The sequence below is a fragment of the Hippocampus guttulatus genome, chromosome 1 (genome assembly GCF_054856545.1).
Source record: "Hippocampus guttulatus isolate MCC_2025c chromosome 1, RoL_Hgut_1.0, whole genome shotgun sequence".
Lineage (NCBI taxonomy): Eukaryota > Metazoa > Chordata > Actinopteri > Syngnathiformes > Syngnathidae > Hippocampus > Hippocampus guttulatus.
The window spans coordinates 10587829-10615796 of NC_141261.1; the positions used below are offsets into that span (position 1 = coordinate 10587829).

Genomic DNA, 27968 nt, shown 5'->3' on the forward strand with positions numbered 1-27968 from the left:
GTAGACAGATGTAACAGAGAATCCGGTCATTTTTCAAAACAAAACAGCAACCAGATTCCGAAATAAATAAAACGGAAGTAATATAAGTTCTTTAGTCTTTCTGCGTGGCCCGGTACCAAATGACCCGATACAAGTCCGCTGCCCAGGTATTCATCTTCTGTATACCATGTGTGAAAGGACTGAATTTCTAACTATGTCATCCACCGCTGGGAAAGTCACAGTAGCCTAATTCCAAAATGCATTTCTAGTCCCTGTCAATATTACAACGTCATTTTCAGTCCTCCTTTGCCATAGGCAACTTTTCCAAGATGTATTTCAGCCAAATACTTTAAATTCCCTTCATTTATGTCATCTGGACCCAAATGGGAATTGTGATCAAGTCATTGTACAGAAAAAAGTGTTTGTGTTTCTTTTAGGGTTTTGTTTTGGGTTTTTTTGTTTTGTTTTTAATACAAATGGGATCAAAACAACAACAGAAAGTGTCAGGTTCATGTTTGTGTTCTGCACATGACCAAGCCTCAGCCACTTTCTCCATTGACGCCATTCCCTCACGCCGGCCTCCTTTTTACAAGCAAAATAACCAATGACGACGCACGGAGCAGGCGAGCCCTCACAAGCCAAACCCACAACACTGCCAGAAGAGATCATGTGACTAAACTGCACTGCCCAATGGGAAAGCGAGAGAGAGCGATCGTAAGCATTTGTGTGCATGCGTGTACATTTGTGTGTGTGTTTGTGAGAGAAGGAGAGAGAGAGAGAGAGAGCGCGTTGAGGGTAACGCACCATGCAGACACCCGCGGATTGATGTCTCCATTACGCACGTAGGAAGATTCGGAAGAGGAGAGCGCGTTGAATTCAGGAGAATTCAAATCGTGTCCTTCACACGCACAGGTGAGAGAATCCACTCGCATATTCACTCATCGTGCAGTGCATCGTGTACGAGAGATATTGGTTTGGCGCAGCGTGTGCCACGCACACTTGAAGAAATACACTAAGACGAAACACAACTTGACGAACGCAGCGAGGGTCTTTGACGTCACCGCGTGAAAATGTCATAAGGCGGGCCCGGGCTGCACTGTTTTTGTTTTTGTGCCATGCATATCTGCAGTTTCAATCCAGCTTCGGCAAGGCAGAGGTTACTATCGGGCAAATTACTCCACACTCTGCTAAACTGCATGCATACATCGTCAATTCGTGTTGTTTTCATTTCTTTTCTTTTTGGACTCGATCTCGAACAAAACATTCGTATACTTTTTCCCAATTAACAGAATAAAAAGTCAAAGTTTACCTTCTTTTATAAAGTAAATAAGGGTATCTGTCACGAAGTATAACAGCCGAGTAATGCAAATATGGTTAGAATTCCTAATATACTCTCCGTGATCATTGTTAAACGCTCAACCCCACATTTTAAGAACACTCATTTATTTTCCTTTGGAAAACGTGATTTGCTCAGCGGACACTAGATGGCGCGCATTCCTGCTTAGTTCAACTCGCCCTAGATTGGCAACTTTTTATTGTAGCCATCATAAAACCGTCATGCTTCTATTTAAAGGGCACTGGAATGTTAAGCAACAATGAAAATCATGTCTATTTGCAATTTACTTCAGATTAATGCCATGAAAATTGAGCAAAGATAAAATAGATGCCATCTCTTCTGTAGCCACTTCTTTTTTTTCCACCCCTGAAGACATGTGGCTACCTCACTCATAGCAGCTGGGAAATGGGAACGTCTGATTCCACATGGTCAGTGTACGCCACCCCAGCTGCTATACACATACACACACTGAACTCCTTTCATACAGGCAACGCGCCGAGAGGCCAAACATGTTCAGTCTCTCGGTCCGCTGGATTCCACATTTTTGTGACACTTGCAGGAGGACCCTTGTAGAACATTAACCTCAAAGTTGAAGTTGCCAAAGAGAGCGATGCTACATTCAGTCCGTTAGAATTAGTGCCAAAGGATCATTGAAAGTAACTCCAATTCAACTTTTTCATCGATGGCGACATGTTTTCTTATAAATCTGTTTTCAAGGAGGATTTTCTTGCTGTCACTGATTATTCCCGTTGTTTTGTCTTCCACAGGAGGATGAAATACATTTTCATTAATATTTAGCCAAGTCTCCAAACTTGATCTTGAGTGCAGAGCAGAGTCCAGCTGCCATTCATCCTCACAGGAATGGTGGATCACTTACCGCTTGGTGAAGAGACCTTCCTGTACTGTACTAGCTTATCGCAGTGTGATCACGACAGCCTCCGTTGCGATGCCAGCGAAGGGCTGTCCCGAGGCATCATGGTGACCGACGCCTGCGTCTACCAGCCTTACCAAGGGGTGTCCTCTTCACCGGGGCTCTCTGAGGACGACCTCAGCATCTCCTCAAGCCCTCGATCGTCGCTCTGCTCCAGCCCAGATGCCTTGTCGCCCAAATCCCACGCCCACGCGAGCTCCAGCTATGAGAGCAGAAGCTCTTCTGGAGGCGAGAGTCAAGACAGCCTGCTGGACCTCCTTCTCACACAGGGAATGAACAACTCGATAAGCTCCAACAGCACCTTGCTCTCCTCCCCACCTTCTTCATCTTCCACCACCCCACTTTTGCCCATGGGCCTCGCTTGGGAGTCAAAGAGGGACCAGCGGTTGGGTCTGCTCCAGCACCAAGCCAAAGAGAACTATTGCGAGTTCCCGATTTTCCTGGATGAGCTACAGGATCCTGCGGCGCTCCTCTTTCAGCCCACTCTGGAAGAGATTGAAGAGTTCTTGGAAGAGAACATGGTGGTTGCGATGGCGAAGGAAGACGAGGGAAGCGATGAGGCAATGTCGCCGACGCCAGAGTTCTCTGAGGCCGAAAGGGCCAAAACGATACCCCGAGAGGTCTCGCAGAACTCAGATCAGACTGTACCCGTGGCCCATTCTCCGCCGTCCTCCCACAGAGAGAACAAACAAACACTAAATACATCAACAGTCGATGTGAGCTCGATAAATTTGAGCTCCGGTTACAGTGAAGTCGATGGAATCAAACAGGAAGACTGTGGATCACCATCAGCCTCAGGAGAAAACACCGGTGCCGCTTCCAACGTGCCGGTTATCTTACAAATCCAGCCCGTCCAGATCAAACAAGAGCCTCATGCCTGCACCGTCTCCGATGCTCAAATGCAAGAAACTCATTTGCAGAAATCTCAACCGACGCAGGGTCCATCGGATATCAAGATTGCCCAGCTCCTGGTCAACATCCAGGGCCAAACCTTTGCCTTGGTGCCTCAGCTGCTCTCCCCAGCAAACATTGCATTTGCAAACAAAAATTCCTCCAAATTTGTTCGGATCGCACCAGTGCCCATAGCGGCCAAACCCACCGGGCTCGGAGAAAGCGGGTTAGGTAGCGGCTCAACCGCAGGGGTCCTCGCTGGAGGTCAGAGGTACCAGAAGAGTGCAGTGGCAGACCTTATTAAAATGCACAAGTGCTCTTTTCCGGGCTGTAATAAGATGTACACCAAAAGCAGCCACCTTAAAGCGCATCTGAGGAGGCACACTGGAGAAAAGCCTTTTGCGTGCACATGGCCCGGTTGTGGATGGAGGTGAGGAAAATCATGTTATTATTCACATCGGGTCCCAAATAGTGGCACGCTAGGTTAATTTCTGGTCTTCAAGGTACTTTGGTAGGCTAACGATTCGTCAACGATGAAGAATAGAGATCGAGATATGATGCCAAACTGGTGTTTACAATATAAAAACGTTCGACACTTAAAGGTTTAGTAATACAACATGAATGAGGATAACTTTTGTATGGAATGGCTCCATGTGCCGGAACACCTACACTCCCAAACTCTTTAAACTAGACTTACCCTGGCATGAAAATGAAGTTTACTTTATGCAGAGCACATGAGTGCCTGTCAATGAAAATAGGGCCCTAAGACTTTGAAAACAATATACACGAAAATAATTATGAAGTTGAGTTTTAACAAGGTGATTTGTGTCACAAATTCGCCTCCTCATAAATCTCACTTTTTAACCAACTGTATGTCACTGTTTTGCAAGTAATGAAATAAGTTTAGGACTATACAACTGAAGCACAGGTGTCAAACTCGAGGCCCGAGGGCCAGATCTGGCCCACCACATCATTTTATGTGGCCCGCATACGCAAATCATGTGTGTCAACTTGCACTGATCCTTGCTAAACTCTGTACGCAAATGTCAAATTGTCGTGTGTAATAAATAATGTTAATAACGTTTTGCAATCATTTTGTTACCCCCTTAACACTCACTTGAACTATAATTGGATAAACTATTATAGTTGACACACTTGAAATATAATTGGATAAACTATGAAAGTTGACTGGACTGATTTCAAAGATAGTAATGCATTAATTTGTTGTGTCATATCGGCCCTCCGAGGGAAGACGCAAAACGACAAAAACGAATTTGACATCCTTGATCTAAAGAATAACAACGTGCTTTACATGTTGTGGTGATGTCATATTTGAATACCATTACCACCATTTCACTCTTAATTCAAAATCACTCTGCCATTGCACACAATAATCATCATAATAATTAGTATAGTTTTGTTGTTGTTGTTGTTGTTGTTACTTGAGGCTTGTCCCGTCAAGCCTCACTGCAGTAAGTCACTCGTGATTTGGCTTTGCACAGTTTTCGCACCAGACAATTTACACGCAAAGACTCTTAATAAAGAAGATTAGACGACTCGGAATCATGTTATTGTTTGACAAGCAGCAGAAAGTCTTTACATTGGAACAGCATATGCCGATTCAGGAGACTAAATGTTGACCGTGGATAGGAGGGAAAAGCCCATTGTCAAACATGATTTGTGTTGGTTTGCGCAAAGCGACTGCTGGCTCGTGGTCGCCACTATCTGTGTGTTTTTGTACCACAGTAAAATTTCAGATTAGATTAGAGTTTCTTTTGAAGTTGACCGAATGCAGACTTTGACCCTGCTAGCGATCGCACTTGTTTGCTCGCCGTCTGTGAACACTTCCCATACACACAGATGCCCACTTATTACGGAATCAAGTTCAAAGTTTTTAGCTCGTGACGTACACATAAATGTTCCAGTGAGCCAGGATGCACAAGGTTTGCAATTAAGACAACGAAAAGGTCATCGGTGTGCTTCCTCTCGATACACTTAATTGCTCAGCAGTGTCATGCATTTGTAGCAATAAATTTGCCCTATTTTAAGTATCAAGCAGTTTCAACTACCTAAAATGTTTTCTCCCTGATGACGATGTTGACTATGGTAGTTGCTGCATGTGAAATATGTTATGTAACATAGGGTTGGAGCAAACACATGAGGTCTTATGAGGTCTCAAGGGGCCCAAACACATGCATAAACGCAATGTAAACTTTTCCACTTGGAACATTCACATGAGTGGTGCATGCACAGAAGGAACATTATTTGGCTGTATGGTAAATCGCCGTCCTCTTCGTGTCTCTGACGGTGATATGCAAGCAGGAGGCTGTTACATAATTGTATTAGTCCTCGATTTTACAGTGGCACGTTTAAGGTCGGAAACAATTTGTTCTGAGACGCTGGTCCAATTTGGTTATCAATGTCATTCATATTTCTGGGGGGGGTGGGGGGGTTATATGGCAATCGAAACAATCATTATAAAAGCATAAACCGTAAAGGCAACGTTGAAGGAAAACCGCTATGTTCTAAACTGTCATACAACTGAAAAAAAAAGAACAACTGTCACTATTGGGACTGAAATCCTTCAACATGCTCAAAGGTTTTGGAGGTCAACAGTGTTGACTTTCATTTAAAAAAAAAAAAAAAACGATTGAAGTTCAAGTGTGAAAAATCACAAAACAACCTTTGCAAGCTTTTCACTAAAATGTTATTTGATCGTCCAAATTGGGGTTGTTCAACTTCAGAGGTTCCTTTCCACCATTTTAAATGTAGGATCAGTTTCATGCATGCTCTTGGAGGCGTACTAACTTTCAGTTTAGTATTGTTCTCATTCAATTAATTGCGCTTGTCCTGCCAACAACGACGCTTTTAGAGCCTCGATATGACATCAGCGTGACAAAGTAATATATAGTCCTCCCTTCCTGCTCCTCACTTCTTGCCAGGAGCTAGAGGTGAACTGGGACGTCCTCGTAAGAGTGACTTCAGAATAGATCCGTGTGTGAGGAGTCGGGAAGAGTCGTATTTCATTGGCTGGGGCTCCTGCATATAACTCGCAGAGAGTCATATTTTCTCCCTGCCAAATAGTTTTCATTTTATTGCTTCATGCTTTGTGGATGTTATAATTTGGCAAAGGTGTGGTAGTGGAGGACCAGTCCCGCGTAAATGCTAAGCACATGCAGGGTGCACATAACTGCAAATGCGTTCCGCTCCGACCTTTGAGGTCGCTGTTTGATGGCCATTCTCAAACCTAAACAGTTGACTGTCATAACATGCACGTCCGCACATGCGTTTGACATGCCGTCACCCGATCGGAGGCTTGTCAGCTGATGCATTCTTTGTCACAGCAAAGGGCGGCGCTGTTGCCGGGCGGCCACAAGCGTCTGATTTATCTTTAGATTGTGACACCTTTAGATCAATGCAAACCGGAGAACAAGAACGACTTTGTTGACATGACGGTGATCCACGTGAAACCTATTGTGCGTGACCTGCAAACTTTGTTGAAAGACAAATTCTCAAGAGGTGTACGCATGCGGCTTACAAACCAGGGATGGATGTAATCAATTTTTCATTTGAGAAGAATGTTGTCAATCAGGCAATTTGTGCTCTGTCATGTTTTTATCAACAAGGATGTGCACATTTTAGTTTCAGGGTTGACTGCCACTATAATAGCTTATTGCTACAGAACATTTGAAAAAGATAAGGCACAAGGTTTTTCACGGCAATCACTTTTTTAATCCGCTTGTCCTTACAGATGTGTTTGAAATATATATGTGGGGGAGTCTGTTCCGAAATGTCAAGCGAGAACCACAAGTCCCCATTTGTTTTAAGAAGGCAGCTGGTGAGTTACAATAATCAGGAGAAATGATTGGTCGTTGGATGTTTAAAAAAAAATCTTAGATGGAATAACGGGTATCACTTAGAGTCTAAGAGACTCTAACCATATAAAGAAGTCAAGAATAACTCTTGATTCAACTATTGTTGAATTTCCTCTCATGAGGGGTTTGATAACAAAAAGTGCTGAGAATGTATCTCTTATTTATTACGTATGAGAATTAAAAATGTTGGTAGACATTTTAGAAACGATCATATTTGAGCTGCTTTCACTGGCCACATAAAATGATGTGGCAGGCCAGATCTGGCCCCCGGGCCTTGAGTTTCACACCTGTGACTTAGTCTGTCAAAATGTTTGCTGAAGTTCAGATCGAAAAATAGGTTAGTCCTTTGTAGTTTGGCATTCATCATTAATTCAAGATGAGGAGTGGCAATGTAAGCTGAAATATCGTTTTGTAGCAGGTATCAGACTTTGTTCTTGTCAGTGTCGGTATTCGGAAGTTGGAGGACATCCAGCCTTTAATTACATGGAGGCAATTTTGTAAAGAATCCAGTGCCATTAAAATCGGTGCTAAACAGCACACCGTCAGTTTGTCACTTGTGTGACTAAAATGGGGAATGGTGTGTCAAGGGGGGCAAGAAATACAGTATACAGTGAACGCAACTGGACAAAGACGGAGCCCTGAGGAATGCCACGTGCCATTATAACATTAAAACAACTTAATCAGAGAAGCTCATTTAAACTCTCTTTTTCATCTTTTTCACCGATGATACAATGTCAGAAGCTGGCCAATTGACCTGTCCCTTCAACCCGCAGCCGTACCTTGCACGCATATGTGTTATTAATGAATCACGGGGATGCATCTGTCACTGTGGCCCATCTTTGAATATAACCTTCGTATGTAGCACTGAAATTTGTTGTGATTTTGTCAATGAAGGCATTTTTTGGCGCGTGTGTGTGTGTATACAAAGATCATCACACCGTTCTCTGTGTTTATCCATGCCCTGAGCTAGCACGCAGCCCGTACATATGTGTTTCCCCACAAACTGATATGTATACTATGTGCAAGGGCTGCACTCACTCCAAGGGCATGTGGGCTCAAGTGCCCTCCAGTCACCCTCAGTTTTGAACTCTGTGACCTTGTATGCCGCAGCTGGAACTTTTGCAATGTAGAGGTGGCAAAACTTCACACGAGCTGTTGTGGGTCTGTTAAAAAGCAAGGGATTGGACACAGATGGTCATATGATCTGTCCACACAAAATGTGTTGAGTTGAGAATATCCATTTTCGATGGTGCTTAGGCTGTTCGGTGTCATTGCTAGCAGGGGCCTATCTGACTGGACTGGTTGCACTTGCCACTCAGTCGCAGGGTACATCCTGTATAGTGTTAAGAATATAATAGCGACTGTAGTGTCATGTAAGGTGTATGTTTTTTTATGATTGAAGCATGGCCCAGCTTGAAGCACGTTTAGCTCATATGTGGTTTCACCATTTATTCCCAGACTTTGGATGACTCGGTTTTCCCCATCGTTATGTCAGTCTTTCTCTGTTCACTAATGGTGTGTCAGTAGCGGAGGAAATGTTATTTTCGGCGCATGACTTCAGATTGTGGTCACAAAACCAGATGGTCAATAACTGGCTTTCGATTAGCTTCGACTGTGAAAGCTTCACTAGTTAGTTTGTTGTCTTTTCAGTGGTGATGTTTTTTTTTTTTTGGGAGGGGGTTGTTTTTGTTATTGTTTTTTTTCAATGGGTCTGATTGCTAGCATGTTGGTTGAGTTGTTTGGTATCACCCACCAGAACTACAGCGCTCCAATCACCTGCATGTTAATACTTATTTTAACCCTTTCACGCACCCTGTAACCTGGTAACATGATCAGCTGCCCACTGGAGTAACCGCTGTCCCTGAATGGGTATAAGGAAAAGTGTGTAAAATATTGTGGATTTTTCACTGCTCATGATGGTGCCGCCGAGATTTAAAAAAAAAAAAAATATATATATATATATATATATATATATATACAAAGTTATATTTACATATTTATGGGCAGCCCGGTGAGCCAGTGGTTAGCACGTCGACCTCACAGTGCAGTGGTACCGGGTTCAATTCCAGCTCCGGCCTCCCTGTGTGGAGTTGGCATATTCTCCCCGTGCCTGCTTGGGTTTTCTCCGGGTACCCCGGTTTCCTCCCACTTTCCAAAAACATGCATGGCAGGTAAATGGAACACTCTATATTGTCCCTAGGTGTGAGTGTGAGCATGGATGGTTGTTTGTCTCTTTGTGGCCTGCGATTGGCTGGCAACCGGTTCAGGGTGTCCCCCACCTACTGCCCGAAGAGAGCTGGGATAGGCTCCAGCACGCCACGCAACCCCGCGAGGATAAAACGGTTCAGAAAATGGATGGATGGATGGAAAAAAGACTTGAAAAATGACTCTGCGTATGGTGAGAACTCGAGTGAGATGTCAGGTTACTGGTTTATTTTCTTCTTCGACTAGCATTGTTCTCTTAACAACCCCTGCTGACAAAACAGGCAGTAGAAAGCCAAACGTACCCAGAGTTCATCCTTTCCTTTGATTAACTGAAATCTTGACAGCTGAGGTTTTACGCGCAACTTTACAGGCCCGTATTTGGTCAAAATCCAAACTGTGTTTTAACTCGAGCAAGTCCACTGACTTTCACTACTACTCTTGCTTTAAAAGTGTCAAATGAACCCATATCAGCAACAACTATAAAGTCAGCTCGGATGTATCATAAGTAAGATTATACCAGAGAACCGCAATCATTGGGCCTGTAAATTGTTTGGCTTTTTTTATATTGCATTTCCGTTTTTAATTGTTACATGTCATAAAGTCCGCCAGCTAGGCACTCTTTATTGCGGGGCTATTAAGATGATGAACACATTGGTTATGTAATTAATGTCTAAGGTGAAAATGGCTTCAAATAACCTCGAGTGGCCGCTTCACATCACTCCCAATTATCACCCTGGGAGAAAAATGGAGAAGCGTTGGGGATGTTGGGGATTAATCTGACCTTAACAGCTTTACTAATACAGAGCAGCCCACACAAACGTCATGTGCTGAAATGTGCGGACGCTCCTCTATCATCCACTTAAACCTCCCCTGTTATGATATCCACACTGTGGCAAGCCCATGGAGACCAGAGACCGGGCAGGCCAAGAATAGATGAGAATTTGTAGCCCTCACGTGTTGGAGCTAAATATGGGCCACCTCCTCCGCTTCGTAGAAAGGATGCAGGTCAATTCACATGTATAGAATCATTATCACGCTCAGATTACTGTCACATAAAATGTGCTTTTATGTGATTTGACACCTTGGAGCATATTTCAGTGGTTCTTAACCACATTATATGTGGTATGAAAAGTCATCAGACGTGCTGCAGGAAATGATGAGATTTCACATAAAATCAGTTTGTGCTGACCTGTTACTAGGTTACCCCAGAAAAGCACATTTGTTGTTATGGCATATTCCACGAAGTTATCATTCTGTGAATGCACGATTATACAACAATGTATAATTGAACAGGGGCGGCCCGGTAGTCCAGTGGTTAGCACGTCGACTTCACAGTGCAGAGGTACCGGGTTCAATTCCAGCTCGGGCCTCCCTGTGTGGAGTTTGCATGTTCTCCCCGGGCCTGCGTGGGTTTTCTCCGGGTACTCCGGTTTCCTCCCACATTCCAAAAACATGCATGGCAGGCTGATTGAACGCTCTAAATTGTCCCTAGGTGTGAATGTGAGCGTGGATGGTTGTTCGTCTCTGTGTGCCCTGCGATTGGCTGGCAACCGATTCAGGGTGTCCCCCGCCTACTGCCCGAAGACAGCTGGGATAGGCTCCAGCACCCCCCCCCGCGACCCTAGTGAGGATCAAGCGGTTCGGAAAATGGATGGATGGTATAATTGAACACTCTAGAATTGCCCATAGGCATGACTGTCAAGGTTGGGCAACACTGCATTATTTAAAGCAGCGGGTCCTAGATTTACTGCATCCTGTGTTTTTGTGTTTCATTCTCAACATATAAGATAAGAAAACCTTTATTAGTCTCACAATGGAGAAATTCCCATATGATATAAGAATAAGAAAACCTTTATTAGTCTCGCAATGGAGAAATTCCTGATTCACAGCAGCAAAGTTATGAAAGGAAGAAGTAGAACAACAAAATAAGAAAAGATAAGATAAGAAAACCTTTATTAGTCTCGCAATGGAGAAATTCCCAATTCACAGCAGCAAAGTTATGAAAGGAAGAAGTAGAACAACAAAATATAGGAGCTGCTGGAAAGGCAGCCACTCTCGCGGCGCCATTTTGAAGTCAAAATAACAAAAATAACACAACACAACACATAGGGCACAGACAGTCATGCAATCTTCACCACTTTTCTGCATACACTTTGTTGTCTGAAGCAGTTATAGATGAAAGAGGAGAGGAACAAAGTGTCCTTTCACCAGTGGATCAGAGACATCATGCTGAAAATGTGCACATATGATATGACGGTAAAGATTGTGCACCAAAGGAGGCTGGTGAAATACTATCGAAAATATCTAGTCATTCTCATGAAAAGAAATGCACTAAGATGTCCTAAATCTTATTCCGGCAGGTTCTCCCGATCAGATGAGCTGTCCCGACACCGGCGCTCCCACTCCGGAGTGAAACCATATCAGTGCATCGTCTGCGAGAAGAAGTTTGCCCGCAGCGATCACCTGTCAAAACACCTCAAAGTCCACCGTTTTCCACGAAGCAACAGGACAGGGCGCTCTGCAAACTGACCCCTTTGACCCCGCTCTGAAAGACTGACACTAAGCGAGGGGCGGGAGCATGTGATGAAGGACAGAGGAGGACATGGGGTTGGACTTGCGTGTTCAAATGCGCATGTGACGTACGTACTGTGATCATGTAATGGGTGGCAATGAAATGACTGTAATAGGTAGACACAAATGTTACTTGACACAAACTTCACAAGTGGAATAAGCTTCTTGTACAGGACAACTTTATTTTGTCTCACTTGCTTTTGGAACTAATCAAAATGGAATAGCATTATGGTATTCAGAGTATTTTTTATATTTTTGTGTCCAAAGAGCCTACAAAAGTTGCGTCGTATGAAAAAAATGAAGTGATTCTTTGATGCCTTTTGGAGCCAAATGTTGCCACACAGGATCAAGCAAAACAGTTGTTATATTTTAATGTGCTGGACATTTTATTGTTGTGCTATGTGAATAATGGTGGCCTTGGTTTAATTAGTCCCCTGCCAAGAAAAGGGACTACTCTGGATTTGATCTGAGTCAAGCTTTTAGCCCGTGCTTCATAACTGAGCTTCTAACGCTCAAGTCAAAACAACCAAGCAATTGGTTTGGAATAATCTCTTCCCGGCATTGTTGGAACCAATTCAAACTGTTATTGCTGGTCTATGTCAAAGCTGCAACCCTACATACGCTACAACCTTTGCCTGTTAAGTAAAAGTCAATGTCTTCTGGATTGACCCACCACAGAGAAGAGTGTTGGCAACAGCCCCGACAAATGTAAATGATTAAAAAATGGCCAAGTATTTAAAATGAGGCTTCAAACTCGTTCAAAATAACATTAAAATAAAACTTCCAAAGAAGTAAATCATGTTCTTGCCATCGCTCTCGAATGCTGTGGACCACTGAATTCGCTGAAATCACGCCCCACTCAACTGTGAACTGTCAATCAAATACGAGAACTATGACCTGTGAAAATGGAAGCTACTTCCTCCAGTATCCTTCTTATGCTTAAACATAACTTCACGAGTCATCAAAATATAGATGCTCGAAGCCTCTGGTGGCAAGAATATATCCCACGGAGTTTGCGCGGGTCATTGTCACGGGTCGTTGTCACGTGGTGTTTCCACACACTGACAATGAGGATGTATTTTTGGGGGTGTAGGTATAGCTTACTAGCTAACTGCATGTTGCAAATGTGCCATATAACCGCTGAAGTGGATTCAAGCAGGTGGTGGGTCGATGAATTTTGCATCCAAGCTACTGGTTCCTGTTGTTGCCAAGGCCAAAATAATCCGGAAAATTGAAATGGTCAAAATCAGTTCAATGCCCCAATTGAGCACTGCTTAGTTTTAGTTTTTCATATTTGCAACCTTTTTTACATGTATCACGCATTTGGAAACGTGCAACATTTCAACACTCGACTGGTCACAACTGGTATTCTAGGTCAAAGTCAAAGCGAGAACCCTAACGATGTTCAACGATATTGTACAGACAAGCCTCAGAGGTTGTTTGTTTGTGTTTGTTTTCAGCAGCGTACTAGGAACATCTTCCCACCACTTTACTTCATATTTTTAATAATGATTTTCAATTATATCTTTCCCCCAAAGGTATCTGGGGACAAGCATTTTATATTTTGGCAGCATACAAGTCCCACCCTTATTTTCCCGAAACTCGAATCCGTTGTCCACTTCAAAGCAAGAAACCAGTTGATTTTGAATGATATCTTAGAAACACAGTCTGAGGTAGCTAGCATACTGTAGGTAGCTAGCATATGTTCCTTTTTTGGCAATGTAACAGTCACAGCTTTCGACTGGTTGTATTCATAAGAAGAGGTCAATATCGGAGCATGGCTATTCCATTATCTTCATCTTTCGATCGCCAGAGGTGTGACTGTGCCGAAATCTGTCACATCTGAACATGTTCCGTTTCGGCACAGTCTCAACTTCAAATTGATGGTGTCCCCAAACATCAGATCCAAGACGCCGCAGTTTAGCTCTTTGCTAGTCAGTGAAGATGTTGCGGGTGACACGCTGCTGCTTCTTTTCTGCTTCTTATTCCATACATGGAAGAGTAAACGCCGCATCGACATTCCTTTGAGTTCTGAATACGTTTCCTGGTTAAAATTAATATGAAAATAAAAACATTGTATACGGATAATGCTTTCCGCTGAAATCATGACACTGTATAATTTGCAGCGGCATGCAAAACATTTTTGGTTGTCTGCCCTCCCTGAATATTTGGAGAATTGCCATGTTGTTGTTGTTGTATTGTAGTCAATCTCGATTCAGATCTCAGCAATGCCTTCATTGCCTCATCTGGTCTCAATGTCTGACTTTTTTGTCATTTATGGCAAACGAATCAAAAGTGGGTGCTGGTTTTTGTGTCTGTGTTTCAGTTCAGAATTATTAATTGGCTCTGTTAGAAGTGAGCCATTTCGTAAAACTTTCATGTCCCTTTAATTTATCCTGTCACAGATGTGAAAGAAGTCATAAAATAACTTGCCAATGGACACATTCTTGAGCATGCCAAACAAACTTGGATCTTCTCTGGTGAAATCAAATCTATATATTATTCACACGACTTAACAACAGTTTGATTTCATGACAGATTTAATATTTTATATTTCAAATGAAATAAATGATTTCTAATATTTTTGTGGCAATTTTGTTGACTCTGCTTTCCTTTTACATCTTCCAAAATAATTCAAGTCCAGGACGGAAGAGACGATTCAACACAGGGTTACAGATTAGCCCTGTTGCTGCTAATTTATAACATCCGGTCTTGTGCAGACCTTTGCATGTTAAAGAAGAAAAAAAATCTCTGATATGTCTAGTTTTAAAATTTCGCCTTGTTCTTTTGCTTGATAGGAAAAAATAATTTGGAGGGGGGGGTTCAGAAATCTTCCCCCAGTTATGAGGACTGAAATACCTTTCAAGCAAAGTGGTAAATAGTGGTAAACAATGATTTTAAGTGACAAAAACATGTTAATGAGGTAAAGATTTAGAGACACCCACAGAATCAAAATAATATATATCTTAAAATACACCAAAATGAGCCGATAAAATTTGTGTGTAAAATCGCACACAGACATGTAAAATGACCTGGCTGGTCGGTCAACGTTATCGGCCATAAAGGACGGAATTTGGGTTCACCGTGGCAATGAGTTAAACGGCTCTCTATAAATGTTGACTTACTCTTGTTGGCCGACTGAAGTCGATGCGTGTTCATCTACAAATCAGAATCTTTTTATCTTGAAACTGTTTGCTTTATTGTCTGGTAATCAGCAATGACACAGAGTCGTATTTAATCCTGGTTCAGCCCGGCCTGAAATCATATCCCTGGGTTAATGGACAACTGGGAAACTTGGAAAAGATGACATTTTCTTGCCTCAAAAGTTACCTTTGGCCTTGGACACCTTTTGCTTCCAACCACCTTATGTGTGTGTGTGCGTGTGTGTGCGTGTGCGCGTGTGTGTGAGAGAGAGTTGTATTTTGTATGCAATTGTGGAAAGGCTAAGAAATTGTGTCATCCAGACTAATCTGATACAAGAATGGACAGGTGACATATTCAGTTGAATAACTTTGGGTGTTGCAGGTGCAGAACATGAAAAAGAATTTTCTGGGGGGTTTTGTCAGTAGTTTTGATTTTGTAAACTCATGAATGTACAGTATGCTGTATATACATTTCACAGGAGTGAAGTTAATGTTCTATGATCATGAAATATTTTCTGTCAGGAAAGTGTACATTAGAGTCAAATACGTATTTATTACACGTGCCCTTGTGTCAAATATGGCCTTATAAATAAAGCTTTGTAAAGATTTCATGTTTAGATCTGCAGAGAACAGATGCATTGAACCAGCGATGCTGTATGGATTCCTCGAGCCAAATTACATTGACAATAAAATGAATAAATTATTGAGATGAATTTTGAAACCAGTGGTTAGCGCGTCGACCTCACAGTGCAGAGGTGAGGTCGGCTCTGGCCTCACTGTGTGGAGTCGCATGTTCTTCCCGTGCCTGCGTGGGTTTTCTCTGGGTATTCCAGTTTCCTCCCACATCCGGTTTCCTCCCACATTCCAAAAACATGCATGGTAGGCTGATTGAACACTCCGAATTGTCCCAATGTGTGAGTGTGAGCGTGGATGGTTGTTCGTCTCTGTGAGCCCTGCAATTGGCTGGCAACCGGTTCAGGGTGTCCCCCGCCGACTGCCCGATAGGCTCCAGCACACCCCGCGAGATAAAGCGGTTCAGAAAATGGATGGATGGAACAAAATCCCAGTTTGAAGGTGTTACAATTAGTTTTTTGGGGGGGGTTTCCCTCTAAGATCTCAGTGAATTTGTGGTCCAAATGCTAAATTACACCTCGCAGCTGAAGGGAGGAATGCAAAGAATCAGGAATGCAAAGAAAAAGACATTCTTTTCTTTAAGTTTAGCTGAGCAGTTTCCTTTGTTGTCCGAGTTGTTTTGAGGAAAAGAAGCAAAGACTGGATGGGCCATCTCTTTCACCTCCTGGTCAGTACCTCAAGCACTAGGTAGCAATTTTTCAGCTGCCTGTGGAATTTTGAAATTGAGTGGAAGCCAATGGTGGACTGAAGCTATTTTATTCACATGTTCAACCATCCTGGTTTTCCTGCGCATTCAACCAGTCAGGAAACTCGACTGAATTACATTTAGGTGGTACAGAAAACGGATCAGTTGCTACGTTGTCTGTTTTATATTTGTGGAAATACGTGGGAAAACAAAGTTGTGATGAGCAGCTATTTTTTATTTATTTTTTTTACCAAGATATACAGTATATAACATATCATATGTTGTGGAAAAGGAGAATGAATTTTTAAAAAAAAAGGTCGTTCTCTTCTCAATACTGCACTGTGTATGTGCCAAATATGTTCTGACCACATACCCTTAAGTAAGCAGTGCAGCGGTGTAAAATGTACACACATGTTATTTTCCTGTAATTGCGGGACGGTAAATAGCAGCTTGCCTGCATATGGGCGGACAATTCTACCTCAATCGTAAAAAAATTGGAATCAGTATTGTCTCATGCCTTATTCATGGAGGGAAAACAATCTGCATTGCAGTAGAAAAAGAGAAACGGGTATAAAATCAGCCTGACGGCACTTCGGTGTGAAGCAAGGAAAAAAGGTCAGCTTTATCGTGCGTCTTGAACTATTTCGGCTCGCATGTGCTTGATCAGAACTAAGTATGAGCTGAAAATACATGCTTGTATATGAAGAAACAAACGGTGTTCAGTCAAGAAAAAAACGAAACTTTGCCATTACCATAGTGGGGAGATGAAATACAGCGCAAGCATGACATCACTGATGAACACGAGACTGCACCCCCGGGAGGCCGTGGTTATTGCAGTGTGAGATTTCAACCACGGTAACCTCAGAACTGTTCTCCTAAAATACAACCGACACGTGAAGCTTGCGACAAGGGTGAACAAACATCCTGGACTTTGTTTAGAGAAACATGAGGGATGCATGTAAGGCCATGCCCAGGCCCCATTTCAGACCTGGTGCTTGAGGTACTGACCAGGCCCAGAGACGGGGCTCCAGCACGCCCCACGACCCTTGTGAGGATAAAGCGGATCGGAAAATGGATGGATGGAAGTTTGGACTGAAGAAACCGATGTTGTAATCCAGGACTGCTTTAATACTACGAACTGGAATATGTTTAGGCGACCCGGTGGACCAATGGAGAGCACGTCAACCTCACAGTGAAGAGGTCATGGATTCGATCCCAGCTCCGGTCTTCCTGTGTGGAGTTTGCATGTTCTCCCCGGGCCTGCGTGGGTTTTCTTCGGGTACTCCGGTTTCCTCCCACATTCCAAAGACATGCATGGCAGCCTGATTGAACACTCTAAATTGTCCCTCGTGTGAGTATGAGCAACTTTGGAAATATATTTTGTGAGAAAAGCGGTTCAATACTTAGCCATTGCAGAAAAAAACTGCTTCGCATAAGTTGCATAAGGAACATAAAGCTGGCAACTGAGGAATGTCAATGCACAATTTGGACCACATGGCAAATTTGCATGGCTATTTCTGCTCGTCCTTCATCCTTGCCCAACCCCCCCCCCCCCCCACACCTCCTCCCGCCCAACTACCCAGCCAGTCTTCTTAATGCACTGAGCAAATCTTTTTTTGGTTTGCTGTGATGCATGTTTCAGTGAGTCATTGTGTCAAACTCAAAGAGACGTCGCAGTCAAAGAAAGTCGTGTGAGCCTCTGTGATGTCCACCCTTCATATAGATCATGTAGATTTATGGGAACGCGCAGGCAAGGATGCAACAGGAGGATTTAATTCAACACATCTGGAGCAGGCGGCCCGGTGGTCGCCTGGTTAGCACGTCAGGCTTCACAGTGTATGATGTCTTTTATTGACAGAAGAAAGTAAGAAACAGAAATGACCTCTACTGCGTCCTGAAGTTGACTGTGCGTCGCGATTTGGATGAGGATATTCAAATTGAGCACACTTAGCCACAATATGGGAGTTACTCTCTCCACTCACGCATGTAAATCTACTAGGAACTACCGAGGGACCGTGCCCGCGTCCTAATAATATTACAATAATATCCATCCATCCATGATCTGATCCTCACAAGATTCGCGGGTGTGATGGATCCCATCCCAGCTGTTACACATCGACGAACAACCATCCACGCTCACAATACACCTCAGGACAATTTAGAGTGTTCCATTAACCCATACAGAACATGCAAACTCTACACAGGAAGACTGGAGCTGAAATGGAACCCAGTACCTTTGCACTGTGAGGTCAACGCACAAACCAATGGACCACCGGGTCAAATCATTGCATTCTCTTTTTATTTCCATTTACACAACATCGCAACATCATTGGAATCCGGCTTTCTATAAATGAACGAAGTCCAACAAAGTCTCACAGAAACACAAAGAACCAAAAAAAAAAAACCCCACACGCAAAACCTCACGACGACAGGAAATAAAACATGGCTTGGGTTACGTGACAAACAACAGCAACAGCAACAATGAAGCAACCAAGACCTACGGCATTGCGGTGGCCAGGCATGGGGCTTCGATGACAGCCGCAGGACATGTGGCGCTAGCGCAGGCGATAACTGTTGCGGCACAGGAATCGAAGCCTGCAGCTGCTGCGCACAATTCCAGCAATACTTCTTTTTTTTTTTTTTCTTAATATCAAATGGGAAAGAAAGAGCTTTTGTTTGGCTTCTGCTTGAGTGTTTATTTTATTGGATGTAAATGTTAATCCCTCCCACTGAACCAATGTCAAGAAAAAACACATTCGCAAAATAGTTGCAAATAAATCCACGCGGCCTGAATCAACCATTGCGAACTGCTGCGAACATATATTGTGTTTTCTCTTTCCTTGACAACAAGCCACATTCTTGTCTCTCCCGGAAGCCTCAAAGAAGCGCCCAGTGTCGTTACATAACGGCTATCATCTGATCCCAGATGTTGAATCAGCAACATAGGCAATCATAGTTTGTACAGGTCGAACTTGGCCCTGACCTTCAATTCGTGTGCATTGTCTGCTTCTTCCTTCATTTCATCGACGCACAGCGATAAGAGCACACACAGCTGCCGCTCACTGTAGAGCGTTTCACGGTTTCACCCATTCAGATTTATTTGCCATTTGGATGTGCACTCTTTTGGCGGGCATGCTGTGCATGATTTACTAAGACTGCCTTTTTTTTTTTTTTACTAATATCCCACATAGCAGGCGACGAGCATTACGTTGCGTGTTCACCGACTGACAGACTGCACGCTGTTGACAACATTGAAAAGGGGTGCAGACCATCGTATTTCAAAGAGAGATTTGCTCTTCAGATAGCACTGATGGAATTCACCGTGAAACATCTGTCATGTAATTGGAAGCGTTTGTGGAAGATGAACAAACGACTGAGTTACAGAAACCAAAATGTCGTGCTCAGATGATTGTGGGGAAGTCAGCAACGGAATAAAAGGAGTGAAAGACACGTTTTGTTTAATTGAAATCAACCCGAGTGCTCTTCCTCTGTAACGTAGTGTTTGAAAGTTGGGACAGGATGCCTCTGGGAGAGGCCATGACAAATTGTGCGCTGAAATGCAGAGTTGAAAGGAAATTGGACATACGTGATATGTCGTGACTCCGACTTGTAAATGGCTCCAAGGCAGCCCTTGTATCGTTCAGAAGCACAAAAACACTGCTCAACAAGTGTTATGTTTTAATAATAATAATAGATTTATTTATAATGGTGTGATAATACTGCTGAAAAAATTTAACAATATTTTTTTTCAGAGATGCAAGTCAACTTTCTGAGATCATTTATTGGGGCACTGATTCCGAATCTGCCCTCATTTTATTCATGATCACCCCTAGTTTTCATCATGATAATGTAAAATAAATAATATAACATGTAATACTGTATATATTGCTCAAAAAATAAAGGTAACACTTAAACAGCACAAAGTAAGTTCAACTGTTCCATTAATTTTTTTGAGCAGTTTATTCAGTAATATTTATGAATTTAGGGTAGGTTCAGCAAAAGGTGTTTTTGAAACATTCTACCTATAAAATCCGCATTGGGCCTGTTTTAATAGGGGAAGTAAAGACGTTTTTTAAACCACTGTTAAAAGTGGATTTAGAAACGCATTTTCTTCATTTCGGAAGCTGATTGATGTTTTGTTTTGAAAAATTACCGGATTCTTTGTTACATCCTTCTCCAGTATGTCACTCTTGACGCAGGTGAAGGCGCGCTTCTCGGTCACGTGATAGGTTACAGCTAAAATGAAACTCGGGAGCTAGCAAACTGAGTGAAAAACAAACGTCATGAGAAAGTTTTTTGGGAAGTGCAAAAGGCCCAGTCAGGATTCAGAAGAGGAGCCCACGACTTTCAAGAAAAATAAGGCTACATTTAATAGGCAGTATCAGGACTCCTACTTCAAATACGGATTTATCTTAACAGGAGGTTCCCACACACTAAGCCTACTCTGCATAATATGCGCGATGGTGAGTGTATTTTCCACTTTGTATTTGCGGTGTATCTTATTTTGAAGGCACGTTTAAACGTTACCATAGTGATCAGTGAGCGTTGCAGCCAGATACGACGTTCGTCTGTCATGATTCGTGTTCATTATGTTTCAAAAATACCACGCAAGTCAAATCATATTATTTTGTTGTATTTATCCTCTGAAAAAGGCCGGTCCATGAAAATATCGTCTGACATTAAACCGGTCCGTGGAGCAAAACAAGGTCAACATTCTCTCGCTCTCGCTCACACACACACACACACACACAGTTGCGGGGAAGGCTAACTCGCCAAGTCAGAGACCAGTTCATGTGACGATAGAGTCTGCCCGCACCAGGAAGGAGTTTGTGTGTGTTACGTAACTCCCAGTGGGCTCTTTGTAATAGGTGGAAACAAAGTACCTTCCTGAGGATGATGGCGTCACCGAGTTGAACAAAGATCCCGCTTGTGGAACTCAAGTCATCTCCATGAACTCAGTCTTTCCCTCGGTCTGATTTATGTCTGCTTGTCTCCGGTTCTGATCACGGGGACACAGTAGCCTCCTACTGTAACGTGTGTTGCAACCAGCAGCTAATATAAGACAGCCTGGTGGTCAAGGAAAGGAAGAAGAAAAGCTTGACTGTGCTGATATTTGTGTCCACTTAAATAAACGGGGGGGAAAAAAATTGAGTCTGACTACCGAGAGTGTAGACCTCTCCCAAGATTGAACTGTTGGCTTGACAGAGTTGCACGCATTTTAATTCCAGTCATGCAAAACTTTTAATGGAAATTTGTTGGGCACTTTCTGCATAACGATTTTTTGTTTGTTTGTTTTTTAAATGCATGATAAGATCGAATTAAAACAACAAGGTGTGTGCTGGAATATGGTTATGATTGCATGACTGTCCATGTTTGGTGCGTTTTTGTTATATATCCGTATTGTTATTTTATCTTAACTGTTCTATAAAGTGCTTTGTTAGAAGCTGCAGCTGTTGTGAAAGCACTATATAAATAAATATGTATTGTATTGTATTAAAGAATTAATAGAATTCACACCATGTATTCACATCAACACTGTTTCCTTTCCTTGGCCAATGCAATGTATTACGAAAACCTTGTTCTTACGCGTGAATTCGCAGCCATCATTTCCATGCCATCGGTGATCAAGATGTGAGTTTAGTGTATCAGGGCAGGATGAACAAGTTGAACTTTTCATTGCACTCATCATTCTTCGGTGTCACGGCTTTTTTCACGCTGCATGTCCACAAGCTTTACGCTAATCCTCGTGATGGATGTGAATGACAATTGCTCTGTGACAAATAGATAGCTTTGATGAAGGTGGTATTTTTCTTTATGTAGTGTTACGTGAATGCTGATAGACGCTTTCACGCTAACCATTGTAGAAAAATATGTCTTTCTAAATCTTGTTTTCGGGCACGTTCATCATCGTCTTGCTGAAAAAATGCATTATTGTTCCTTGCTCGTTACCATGGCACCCTAATATCAGCACCATAGTTTAATGCATTCATTCATTCATTCATTCATTCATTTTCCGATCCGCTAATTCTCATAAGGGTTGCAGGGGGTGCTGGAGCCTATCCCAGCTGTCTTCGCGCAGCAGGCAGAGGACACCCTGAACCGGTTGCCAACCAATTGCAGGGCACAAAGAGACGAACAATCATCCAAACTCACACTCACACCTTGGGACAATTTGGAGTGTTCAATCAGCCTGCCATGCATGTTTTTGGAATGTGGGAGGAAAGCAGAATACCCGGAGAAAACCCACGCAGGCCCGGGGAGAACATGCAAACTCCACACAGGGAGGCCGCATGGAATTGAACCCCCGTACCTCTGCACTGTGAAGCCGACGTGCTAACCACTGGACTACCGGGCCGCCCTTTAGCTTAAGGTGACTTCCCCTCCGTGAGTCGTCACCTTACCGTGGAGGAGGGGTTTGTGTGTCCCAATGATCCTAGGAGCTAAATTGTCTGGGGCTTTATGCCCCTGGCAGGGTCACCCATGGCAAACAGGTTCTAGGTGAGGGGCCAGACAAAGCACGGCTCAAAGACCCTTATGATGAGAAAAATATATGGACCAAGGTTTCCCTTGCCCGGACGCGGGTCACCGGGGCCCCCCCTCTGGAGCCAGGCCTGGAGGTGGGGCTCGTTGGCAAGCGCCTGGTGGCCGGGCCTACACCCATGGGGCCCGGCCGGGCACAGCCCGAAGAGGCAACGTGGGTCCCCCTTCCCATGGGCTCACCACCCATGAGAGGGGCCAAAGGGGTCGGGTGCAATGTGAGCTGGGCGGCAGCCAAAGGCGGGGACCCTGGCGGTCCGATCCTCGGCTGCAGAAGCTAGCTCTTGGGACATGGAATGTCACCTCTCTGGCAGGGAAGGAGCCCGAGCTGGTGTGTGAGGCAGAGAATTTCCGACTGGATATAGTCGGACTTGCCTCCACACACAGCCTGGGTTCTGGTACCAGTTCTCTCGAGAGGGGTTGGACTCTCTTCCACTCTGGAGTTGCTCACGGTGAGAGGCGCAGAGCAGGTGTGGGCATACTCATTGTCCCCCGGCTCAGTGCCTGTACATTGGGGTTCACACCGGTAGACGAGAGGGTTGCCTCCCTCCGCCTTCGGGTGGGTGGACGGGTCCTGACTGTTGTTTGTGCATATGCACCAAACAGCAGCTCAGCATACCCACCCTTTTTGGAGTCCTTGGAGGGTGTGCTGGAGAGTGCTCCTGCTGGGGACTCCCTTGTTCTGCTGGGGGACTTCAATGCTCACGTGGGCAATGACAGTGAGACCTGGAGGGGCGTGATTGGGAGGAACGGCCCCCCCCGATCAGAACTCGAGTGGTGTTTTGTTATTGGACTTCTGTGCTCGCCACGGATTGTCCATAACGAACACCTTGTTCAAGCATAAGGGTGTCCATATGTGCACTTGGCACCAGGACACCCTAGGCCGCAGTTCGATGATCGACTTTGTAGTTGTATCATCGGATTTGCGGCCGCATGTTCTGGACACTCGGGTTAAGAGAGGGGCGGAGCTGTCAACTGATCACCACCTGGTGGTGAGTAGGCTCCGATGGTGGGGGAAGATGCCGGTCCGTCCTGGCAGACCCAAACGTATTGTGAGGGTTTGTTGGGAGCGTCTGGCGGAATCCCCTGTCAGAAGGAGTTTCAACTCCCACCTCCGACAGAGCTTTTCCCATGTTCCGGGGGAGGCGGGGGACATTGAGCCCGAGTGGACCATGTTCCGTGCCTCTATTGTTGAGGCGGCCAATCTGAGTTGTGGCCGTAAGGTGGTTGGTGCCTGTCGTGGCGGCAACCCCCGTACTCGCTGGTGGACACCAGCAGTAAGGGATGCCGTCAAGCTGAAGAAGGAGTCCTATCGAGCCTTTATGGCCTGTGGGACCCCAGAGGCAGCTGACGGGTATCGACTGGCCAAGCGGAACGCAGCTTCGGTGGTCGCAGAGGCAAAAACCAGAGCGTGGGAGGAGTTCGGTGAGGCCATGGAAGCCGACTTCCGGACGGCTTCGAGGAAATTCTGGTCCACCATCCGACGTCTCAGGAGGGGGAAGCAGTGCACCACTAACACTGTGTACAGTGGGGATGGGGCGCTGCTGACTTCGACTCGGGACGTTGTGAACCGGTGGGCAGAGTACTTCGAAGACCTCCTCAACTCCACCAACACGCCTTCCTTGGAGGAAGCAGAGCCTGGGGACTCTGAGGTGGGCTCTCCTATCTCTGTGGTTGAAGTCACCGATGTGGTTAAAAAGCTCCTCGGTGGCAAGGCCCCAGGGGTGGATGAGATCCGCCAGGAGTTCCTCAAGGCTCTGGATGTTGTGGGGCTGTCCTGGTTGACACGCTTCTGCAACATCGCGTGGTCAACAGGGAGAGTGCCTCTGGATTGGCAGACCGGGGTGGTAGTCCCTCTTTTTAAAAAGGGGGGCCGGAGGGTGTGTTCCAACTACAGAGGGATCACACTCCTCAGCCTCCCTGGTAAGGTCTATTCAGGGGTGCTGGAGAGGAGGGTCCGTCAGGAAGTCGAGCCTCAGATTGAGGAGGAGCAGTGTGGTTTTCGTCCCGGCCGTGGAACAGTGGACCAGCTCTACACCCTTAGCAGGGTCCTCGAGGGTATGTGGGAATTCGCCCAACCAGTCTACATGTGTTTTGTGGACTTGGAGAAGGCGTTTGACCGTGTCCCTCGGGGAGTTCTGTGGGGGGTGCTTCGTGGGTATGGGGTACCGAACCCACTGATACGGGCGGTTCGGTCACTATACCACCGATGTCAGAGTTTGGTTCGCATTGCCGGCAGTAAGTCGGAATCGTTTCCAGTGGGGGTAGGACTCCGCCAAGGCTGCCCTTTGTCGCCGATTCTGTTCATAACCTTTATGGACAGAATTTCTAGGCGCAGCCGAAGCGTTGAGGGGGTCCGTTTTGGGGGCCTCAGTATTGCATCCCTGCTTTTTGCAGATGATGTGGTACTGTTGGCTCCTTCAAACAGGGCTCTCCAACTCTCACTGGAGCGTTTCGCAGCCGAGTGTGAAGCGGCTGGGATGAAGATCAGCACCTCCAAATCTGAAACCATGGTCCTCAGTCGGAAAAGGGTGGAGTGCCCCCTGCGGGTCGGGGAGGAGATCTTGCCCCAAGTGGAGGAGTTCAAGTATCTTGGGGTCTTGTTCACGAGTGGGGGCAGGAGGGAGCGAGAGATCGACAGGCGGATCGGTGCAGCGTCTGCTGTGATGCGGACGTTGCATCGGTCTGTCGTGGTGAAGAAGGAGCTGAGCCAAAGGGTGAAGCTCTCAATTTACCGGTCGATCTACGTTCCAACCCTCATCTATGGTCACGAGCTATGGGTCGTGACCGAAAGAACGAGATCCCGGTTACAAGCGGCCGAAATGAGTTTTCTCCGCAGGGTGTCCGGGCTCTCCCTTAGAGATAAGGTGAGAAGCTCGGTCATCCGGGAGGGGCTCAGAGTCGAGCCGCTTCTCCTCCACATCGAGAGGAGCCAGATGAGGTGGCTTGGGCATCTGATTCGGATGCCTCCTGAGCGCCTCCCTGGTGAGGTGTTCCGGGCATGTCCTACCGGGAGGAGACCCCGAAGAAGAGGAAGACCCAGGACACGCTGGAGAGACTATGTCACCCAGCTGGCCTGGGAACGTCTCGGGATCCCCCGGGGAGAGCTGGAAGAAGTAGCTAGGGAGAGGGAAGTCTGGGCTTCCCTGCTAAAGCTATTGCCCCCGCGACCCGGCCCCGGATAAGCGGTAGATGATGGATGGATGGATATCTTGTTCAGGTGCGCTCATGCCATTCAAAATATAAGAACAACAAAGTTGAGATCAGAAATAGGCTAGGGGGCGAATGGATGTTGAGACATAGCTTAAAAACTCTGGTGACAAGTCAGATTTCACCAATGCCATCACATTCTTGATGGCATTCACATTCATAGTATCTTGTATTTTTATGGTATGTCGTGATATATTACCGGTAAGCTTCGTTATAGTCCTTAATTAAGTTATTTCATTGCCATTTTGGCTTGCCTCCAGCTTCTCATAGCTTTCTCAAACAATTTCTCAATTATTGTCTCAATTATGAATCTTAGGCATGGCCCAATGTGACATGTGCCAACATAGGAGAAGTATCTGTGCTTGGTGGTTGCGCCTTCTCGGCAGCACGCCTGTACCAGCACAGATTTTGATTGGGAGGAATGTCGGCGCCATTGACTGTCGGTGCTGGACAGACCTGGGGCGCTTGTGTTTTTTGCGCCTGTAATGGGCAGCATTTTTCACAACCCCGTTTTGTTCAGTGGATATGTCGGCGCTGTGGGACAGTCGGCATTGGTGCGGCTGGATGGATGGCTGCTGAAGTTGAGGATGAGGAAAGAGGAGCGTTGGCGCAGAGCGCCGATGCGTATTTGGAACCGAGAGTCGCCGCTTGGAATTGAAATGGATTTCCATGGGACAGGAGAAGTGAACCGATCTCTTTTTTCGTCAATGGATGCTACAGCTTCTTGTTGACTTTGAAACTTAGCTTGTAGCCGACGTGTGCACATTTTGAGCATGACGTCTCTGATCCACTGGTTGAAGGACACTTTGATTCTGTCCTCTTTCATCTCAAACTGCTTCAAACATCAAAGCATGTGACGGGAAAGTGGTTAGGACTGCACGACTGTCCGAGTTTTATGTTATGTGTTGTGTTTATTGTTTTACTTTATGTTAACTGTTTTGTTAAGCGCTTTGTTACAGCTGCCGCTGTTGTGAAAGCGCTATATAAATCGGCATGTATTGTATTGTATTGTATATCTGTGTCTAACTATAAAGTATCCTCAACTACAAAGGCACACCAGATGCCCGTAAGCGTGTCTTTGAAGAAGGGTGTGGATAATATGAACTGCTTTTGAAGATTTACCCTACTGCTTTGAACGTATGCTTGTACAAACACAGGCATGTCCGCATGCTGACAACTTTGCGTAATTTTATCAGTGCTTATGTAATATTACAAGTCACCAACAACACGCAAGGTTTTCAGGTACAGCTCAATACTGTAAAATATGAAGCGAGAATGGCACAGAGTCAAGCGTAGGCCTCGGCCAAGGCAGTACAAGATCCGTCCGTATGTTTGCTAGAGCACTTTTAATTACAATTGAGGGTGAGTTGGAACCTGTCCCTGTTGACTTGGGCAAGAGGGAGAGTCAATCGCAGGGCACATGCAGACAAACATTGCCAAAAGTTACTTACAGTAGGTTCATTAAAGATTCTAAAATGTCCTTAGGTGTGAATGGAGTGTGATCGCGCTGGTGGCTGGCCACCCAAAAGTGCGTCGCGGATCCATTTTGTGTGGGTTGTGGGTAGCCAGTTAAAAAAAAAAAACGACATGCCGGCATTATTTGCATTCTGAGTTTTTTCAGAACAGCACAGAGGCACGCCGAGTTCCCATAAAGAACATACTGTACAATATTCGGTAAGCATTAGCAAATGTTACTCACATGCGCTCTTGTCACAACCTTTGTAAACAAACATTGCAGCTCAGCCTTTGGCTAGCACACGTCGCGGCTAGCATTTTGCTTTTGGAGTCTCCAACTTTCTCATGCGAGGGCTGTATGCAGAAAAATAGGACACAAGAGCCAGTTTGAAATTGTTTTTTTTTTAATTAAAATGCGAAAAACAACCAGTCAAATAAGCAATTATGCATTGTTTATATAATGTTGGTATTTTGAAACACTTTCTGACTCTGTTAAAAAACTGTCTATCTTTGTAAT

The 27968-nt window shown here is 44.8% G+C and overlaps 1 protein-coding gene across 1 annotated transcript; it reads left to right on the plus strand.

Moving 5' to 3' along the window:
- Window positions 1-682: 682 nt before the first annotated feature.
- Window positions 683-14369, plus strand: klf15 (Kruppel like factor 15). The gene is made up of 3 exons (XM_086108958.1): window positions 683-891; window positions 2083-3567; window positions 11578-14369. Exons 2-3 carry the CDS (start codon window positions 2177-2179, stop codon window positions 11744-11746), a joined length of 1560 nt encoding a protein of 519 aa, XP_085965084.1. The 5' UTR covers window positions 683-891; window positions 2083-2176; the 3' UTR covers window positions 11747-14369.
- Window positions 14370-27968: the final 13599 nt, after the last annotated feature.